At 41.9% G+C, this 7,768-nt stretch overlaps 1 protein-coding gene across 1 annotated transcript; it reads right to left on the bottom strand.

Moving 5' to 3' along the window:
• Positions 1 to 269: 269 nt before the first annotated feature.
• Positions 270 to 5,333, bottom strand: LOC118836732 (olfactory receptor 2AT4-like). The gene is made up of 2 exons (XM_036743929.1): positions 4,403 to 5,333; positions 270 to 409 (listed from the first exon to the last, which is right to left on the bottom strand). The coding sequence occupies exons 1-2, from the start codon at positions 5,331 to 5,333 to the stop codon at positions 270 to 272; spliced, it is 1,071 nt and encodes a 356-aa protein (XP_036599824.1).
• Between the last annotated feature and the right edge of the window lie 2,435 nt (positions 5,334 to 7,768).

Genomic DNA, 7,768 nt, shown 5'->3' with positions numbered 1-7,768 from the left:
CAATATGAATGCTGACAACTATTATTACATAATGGATTAGGTCTCTTCAGTTCTAACATTCTATGTTCTGTGGTCACTTCCAGCTTTGACATTCTGTCTCTTCTGTCCTAAGGTCCCTTACAGCACTAATTTTCTGTGTTCTGTGTTCAAAGGTCTTTCTCAGCTGGCCTCAGTGGCCACACATGAAAGAGACCTCAGGGTTTGAGACCTTGGCTGTGTCATCTGACAGTCATGAGTTCTGTCAACTTGTCAATTTCCATTTCTCTCCCTTAAATGACAGGAAAGCTCTTTGAAAACCCCAGCTTCTGCCTCAGATCCCCTCTCAAGCCTTCTTCCAATATTCCATTGTAATATGAAAGTCTTCCTGGTCTTCCAGAGACCATGGTGCCAGGGCAACTCAAGTTTTGGCAGGTCCTGCCAGGCCAGAAATCTCTGAGTGAGGACCCAGCCATGGATTGTGACATATTTGTTATCCAAGAACCAGCCTAGCTAATTGTAAAGAAACTCATCATCAGAGGGACCAGCCATCTACTCAAAGACCTTTTTTGTACCATAGACCCATTAGCAGCTGGGTGAAGCCTATGAATTCTCTCTCAGAACAATGTTTTTAATTGTATAAAATAAAATTCACAAGATTCCTAAATAAACCGAGTATAATGAAATTCAGTTATCAAAATACATTTTAAGAAACAAATTCACAGACCCCCATGAAATCTATTGTATGGACCCCAGATTAAAAGCCCTTGGAAGGGGAAGAGGCTAAGAGGGAGGATTCATGGCAAAAGCACCATTAATCTTTTCAAGTATGGAAATGGTGAAGATGTGTGTCAGATGCACTGAAGAAAAGGAAGAAGGTGTTTACCCTGAAGCCAACAGAGCCTGGGAGAAGTGGAGGACCCTAGGAGCCAAGCATCACTGGTGACATTAAGAGAGAGCCAGATGGGGTCCCCTCCCATGGGGCTCTTGGGATGAGGCCAACACCCTGTTAGTTCATGTTTGGTTCTATAATGAAATGAAGTACTTGTAAATCATTGCACATTTAACAAAAGGAGGGTTACTTAGTCCAACCATAGCAAGGATTTGCAACGAGGATATAATGGTACTTAGCTTCTACAGACATAGGTTCTTCATCTCCACGTAGAACCATGTCAGCATGTCAGAAAGTGGTGATTCATGGGAACCTTTTATACCCCTGGTGACCAAGAAGCCATGTTCACACAGGCAAAGATCACCAGGAAGGTGCATCAAGGGAGCCACAGCTTGAACCTTGACCCACCACTAGGCCAATCCAGTCTTGTCTTTGCTGCCTTTTCTTAACCCATGTTGGAGATGGAGAGAAAGGGGAAACTCTGGTAGATGTTGGTCCCATCCCATGGGACTAACCAGTCAAAGTTCAGTGTAGAGTAATGATAATAATAACTCACATTTTATGGTATTTAAGATTTATAAAATACTTCCCAAAGAATTTTACAGTTGCAAAGCACTTTATGTATATTGCAACTGTAAAATTCTATAGAAATGCTTCTGTGCTGTTATTAGAGATAGGGATGAGAAATGTGATTTCATTGATATAGGGAACTTTCAGTTGAAGAAACTCCCTCTAGCAATGTAGGTTGACAACTTCTCTTCAACATAGAGTCTTGGATAGTTGCCTAAAACACTGAGAAGTTCTACATCCAAGGACCCACACAATCAGTATGTCTCAAAGGCAAGACTTGGACCCAGATCTTCCTGGATTTGAGACCAGCTCTCTATCAATTATGCCAGGGCTGCTCCTTTGTGCTGTTGTGGTGGTAATTGTTATTATCAACATGTAAAGAAAGAAGAAAAATCAGGAGACATTGTCGAGAAAATTTTATTTTAAATATCTTTTGGAGCCAGGAAGATGGAAAAAGTCTGATTTTGTGGTTTTTAATGGTTAATGTTGCAACACTGGGGAATATATGGAACTGACCTGCATTTCAGTGCATCATCCCAATGATAAACTCAAAGTGATTTGTGCCTGCTCATTGTTGATAGGAACTCATTGGAAGTAGGTGAGACAGAGACATGTTGTAATAAGGTCAAGAAGACAAGAAGAGGTGGTTAAAATTCATCCTTTGTTCAGACTCAATTTTAGCAAAATGCATCAGCTGATGTGCAACAATTTCTTGTTGGCTGGTGTGCCTTGTGGTCCTAGGAAAAGCATTGATAGTGATTATTATCATCTTTGTTCTAATGTCTCTGACATGGTATAGAAGTGACCTTGGGTCCTGAATGACTATGCTAATGGAGGACAAACTGGCAGCAGCTACCACAAACTATGGTCTTAGCCTATGGAGAATTGAGTTTGAGTTTCAGCTCCAATGTTTAAGAGCTAGGTGACCTTAAAGGATCCTAGAAATATCTGTTATTGTTATTAACAGGGGAGAGCTGAGGCAGTACAAGGACAAACATTTGTGAGCTTCAGGCTGAAATTCAGTGCAGTTCATTCTATTAATCATCTATTCCATGCCTCCTATGAGCAGGGCTCTCGGTGGTTTACAAAGTTCTTCACTAGTGACAAATCTCATTAAAAACGAGAGCTTTATAATAATCTTGTGAGGCAAGGACTGTAAGTAGTCTTATACACATACACACACTTCACAGATGAGGAAACTGAGGCCCAGGGGGTGACAGTCCTTGCCCAAGGACATGGAGTTAGTAAGTTTGGGGGACAGAAGTCTCCCTATGCCACATTCAGAAACTTTTCCACTATACTCTAAAGCATTTTTAAAATCATGGGGTTTTGATTCCCATTTTTCAGAAGAGGAAACAGAGGCCTATAAAAGAGGAGATGATGTCGGCAGGTCAGTGATGAGAACTAGGACCCGATCCAAGGCTTCTCCCTGCTAAGTCTGGTGCTCTGCCCCCTGCACCGATGTGATGCCTGCTGAGGAAGCATCACCACATCACCAGACAAAAGGCTCTGCGAAAATGTGCCGTCCTCGGAGGCCCACTCTTGGGAAGGCTGAGAGCTGCTGTGGCCTGTCGGTCAGCACAATGTCTGATTCATGTTCAGATGTCTTTGTTTTCCAAACCTAGAGACTCTTATAGCCCATCTAGTCACTCCAATGTGCTGCATCCTGCACCTCCAAGCTCAGGCAATCGGAAGCAGATACCCTCTGTGATGTGATGGAAAGAGCCCGATGACCTGAGTTCAAATTTCAGCAAATCTCTTTGCCTCATTTTCCTCATTGTTAACAATAGCTCCTATTTCTATGGCACTTGACACTTCAATGAGTACTTTCCACACAGAGCCCAGTGAGGGAGGGAGTGTAAGGGTTGTTATCCCCATTCTACAGATAAGGAAACTGAAGTCAGCAGAGACATGATGACTTACTTGAGATTTCATATAGCCAGGATTTAATAAGCACTTATTTCCTCACCTCCGCATCTACTTCCCCACCCCCACCTCAGAGAAAAAAAGAAAAACAAAATCCTTGTAACAAATAAGCATAGTCTTCCTGCATTGGCTATGTCCAAAAACATCTGTCTCATCCTGCATTTTGAATCTATTGCTTCACTGTCAAGGCGTGGGCAGCATATTTCATCACCGTTCCAAAGACCCAGGATTTGAATTCAGATTTTCTGACACCAAGGCCAGCATACTTTTCCCTATGCCACCTTATCTGATCTTAAAATAACAGAATTGGACTAGACTAGGGATTCTTAAACTTTTCTGTGTCATAGTTTGGTGATGTGGGGAAGCCAATGCACTTCTCAGAATCATGTTTATTGACAACATCTAAAATTGAAGAAAGTTCTGAATTTCAGTTAGGGATTAAAAGAATAAAGATGTTATTTTTCCCCATCCCAATTCATGAAACCTACCTCGTGTTAAGAACTGACAAGCTGATCTCTAAGATCTTTATTTATGAACTGGCATGGCTGACACTTCGAGGCAGTATAAAGAAGGATGTTGTCATAATTAGAGCTGTCCAACAATGAAAAGGATTGCTCAACAGGAGGTGAGCTCCCCAACAACGGAGGCATTCAAGCAGAGACTAGAAAATACCTTAAAGAAGTATAGGCCTGGTGGTTCTATCCTATACTGGTGGTTCTTGATTTGGAAAGGGCTGCATAGTGGATGATTTCTGAGGTCCCTTTTAACACTAAAAGTCTAAGATAATCAAAAAGACTTATGATTTTGGTCTGCATGTGGGTCACAATACGATACCAGTTTAAACTGTTGACTTTACATCTCTAGAACTGCAAAGGCAGGAGGTAGATGTGTTGCAACTTGAGGAGAGAACTAACACCCAGTGGGACAATTGAGTGGCTCCCCTTGTCAGCCAGGTGATTGATGCCGTAGGCAATATAAACAGATGGTGGGGTGGGTGGGGAGAAGTAGATGCAGCTCACGATCTTCTTTTCCAGGGAATCATGAATTTGGTGATGGCTGTTTTGACATCCTTGTTCCTCAAGGTGTAGATGAGGGGGTTTACCACAGGAGTGAGGATGGCATATACCATATTCCCCATGATGTGGAAATCCACAGGAAGGTCAGCCCTGTAGGCCACATAGGCCACAGCAATAGATGTATAGTAGGTGCCAACAACAAGGAGATGGGATGTACAGGTGGAGAAGGCCTTCGACCGGCCCTCCTTTGAACCGATCTTCAGGATGGAGATGAGAATTCGAGCATAGGATAGGACCACCAGGAACAGGGGTGTGAAGGAGACAACCATGGCACAGCAGAAACCCAGGAATGTTTGGAAGGTGGGGTCTGAACAGGAGGCCTGCACCACGGCCAGGTGGTCACAGAAGCAGTGGAAGACCTGGGCCAGGGTGCCAAAGGCCATCTGGGATGATTGGACCACAGCTGGGATGGGCAGCAGGAGGGCAGCTAGCCAGGCACCAACTGCCAGCTTGGCATTGACCTGTGGGGTCATGCGGACTGTATAGTGTAATGGGTGGCAGATAGCTTCATAGCGATCATAGGCCATGACCACCAGGATAAAGGCTTCCCCACAACCAAAGCCGTGGAACAAGTACATTTGCAGGAAGCAGGCTGGGAAGGAGAGGATTCGGTCACCTAACAAGAAGAGAGAGAGCATCCTGGGGATGGTGGTTGTGGTAAAAAAGATGTCTAGTGCTGAGAGGTTGGTCAGGAAGAAGTACATGGGCTTGTGAAGGTCGGAGTCAATTACTACAGCTATTAGGATCAGAATATTGCCAATGACAATGAGGAGATAGAGGATGAGGAAGGTGAAGAAGACAGGGAGAGTGAATGACTCTGGAAGGGAGGGTATGCCCATCAGATAAAAGGAGGTAGGGGAGTCATCTGAGTTGTTACAAGCTCTTGTATCCATGGTAGATTGAAACTTGATGTCATGGAGATGGGCAACAGGAACATCTGGAAATGGAAACAACTGGGAAAATGTTACCTCTTATAGAAACAAGCTCTAGGCTTGACTTTCTAGTACATTCTCTTCTCATTGCCCTGGGGGAGATAAAAGTGATCACTGCCCACATACCTGTTTTCCAGAAAGCAGATTTTTTTCTAGATGCTTTTGTCATGGCCATGAAATAAAGTAAAGGATACTTGAATTTTTCTAAGTTCATAATCTAAAGCCTCTACCTAGATATTGCTCACTCCAGCCCTAGATAATTTGACTCCTTGTCCACCAAAACTGCAAAACTACAATGCAATAGAACTGCAGTCAGACTATTAATTTTTAAGAAATAATATATTTATTGTTAGTTCTGCTGGCTAAGGTCCAGAAACAACTGCACCTTTATATTTTTATCCCTGCCTTTTTCAAACAGATTGCTTTTATAAATACTTTCCTTTTCTTCTCCAGGAAGGACTACATCTAGCTTCTTACATTTCCAATATTCATCAGGGATATTCGTGACAGCAATACAATGATTAAAGAATTCATCTTATTCATACACAATAGGTTAAATAAAAAGGGAGTGGAGTAGAGCTTTATGTCAAGAAGATATCTACTTCTATGGAAATCTGTGAACCTAAATGAGAAAGAGCTAGGTGGTGCAGTGGATAGATTGCCCTGCCTGGAGTCAGGAAGACTCATCTTTCTGGATTCAAATCCAGTCTCAGACACTTACTAGCTGTGTGACTCTGGGCGAGTCACTTAATCCTGTTTGCCTCAGTTTCCCATCTGTAAAATGAGCCACAGAAAAAAATGGCAAGGAAATGGCAGCATCTTTGCTAAGCAAAACCCATATGGGGTCATGAAGAGTAGGACTGAAAAACAATGTAAGAACGACAACGAAAATGAGAAAATATGGTGGAGAATATTTGTGTTTGAATCAAAAGAAAGAGGAACAGAAAGAATTACATAGTTCCAGCATACTACAGATCGCCTGGACAGCTGGAAGAAACTGACAATAATATTCTACAACAGATTACAAAATTATCCCAGTCCAGATGGAGCAGTGATTAGGAACTTCAGTCATCCAGATGTGCTCTGGTAGTCTCTCAGTTTTTCTTAATCATTATTTTATTTCTCAGAGGCAGAAGAAACAACAAGAGAAACTGATATTTTGGTAGTTTTTTTGATGAACAAAGAACCTTAAAGAAAACGAAATTATAGAGACCCCAGAAAGAAACAATCATGTTTCCTTAGAGCTTTTGATAGATTAAGGAGAGCAAAGCTAAGTAAAGTAAAACCTGTACTCTAGTAGACTTTAGGTAAATGGATTTCAAAGAGTTCAAAGAAAGGAAGGGTGGAATCATATGGCCTGAGAATTTATAAAGGAAATGGGTCTAAGAGAAATGAATAGCTCTAAAGAGTAATATTTGGTTGACACAGCCAAAATGATTCCAGTGGGGGAAAAATGGAGGCACCTCTGTTGTGACTGTGAGGTAACTCGTCAATGAGTCTAGACTGTAAATGTCTTTGCACAAAAGGTGGAACTGGGGACAGAAATGAAAAAGCTGTTTCACATTGGTCGGAATGGGTTGCCTCAAAGCGTAGTGAATTCCTTGTCACTGAAAGCAGTCAGGGACTGAATACCCTATTATCAAAATTGTTATAGAAGTGTGTGGAAAGGATGTTGGACCCTAACACCCTCTGAACTCCCTTCTTACTCTAAGCTACTGAGATTTCATAATTTGTCAAATTGTATTTTGGAAGCATCTGCCATTTTTCTTTTGGATGTCCAAAACTTTGGGAGAATTTTTTTTCTCTGAATATTAATAGGTATATAGATTCTCAAGTTGAAGGTAACCTTAAAGATCTTGTGATCCAACCTTCTTGTTTTACAGAATGGGAAACTGAGGTCCAAACAAAGAAAGAGACATGCACCAGGCTTCACAGGAAGTTAGTAGCAGAGCAGGAACTAGAATGTTAATAATCAGCAGTGAAAGTTATTGATTCCCTCTCTCTCCAGTCTTCTCTTTCCCTGGACAAATAAACTCAGTAGGAAGATGGTGTGTTGTACTAGAAAGAACACTGACTCTGGAACCAGAGTCCAAATGGAACCTGGAATTATAAGGTCCTGGCATGAATCCTACTTCTATGTCCCACTTTCACTCTTTGAGCCTTGGTTTCCCCTACTTTAAAATAAAGGGATTGGATTAGATAGTCCATAGACTTTCTTCCAGCTATAAATTCTCTGATTCTGCATGCCCCTCTCTCCTCCCTTCTAACCTGCCCTTATCTCCAATGGCCATAGACTATATGAATCCAAGCTGATTTTCTCCCTAGCCCCAGTCAGAGAATCAGAGAATGATAGGAAGGAAATGAACCTGAGAATATAGAAAGTATAGGATTTTAGC

This window comes from Trichosurus vulpecula, chromosome 2 (assembly GCF_011100635.1).
Source record: "Trichosurus vulpecula isolate mTriVul1 chromosome 2, mTriVul1.pri, whole genome shotgun sequence".
Lineage (NCBI taxonomy): Eukaryota > Metazoa > Chordata > Mammalia > Diprotodontia > Phalangeridae > Trichosurus > Trichosurus vulpecula.
This window is presented reverse-complemented; position numbering and strand designations above follow the sequence as displayed.

Coding starts and splice junctions, on each gene's coding strand:
- LOC118836732 (XM_036743929.1), bottom strand. CDS start 5,333: ATGGATACAAGAGCTTGTAACAACTCAGATGACTCCCCTACCTCCTTT. Junction 410..4,402: donor AGCCATCACCAAATTCATGA/TTCCCTGGAAAA, acceptor CTGGCAGGACCT/GCCAAAACTTGAGTTGCCCT.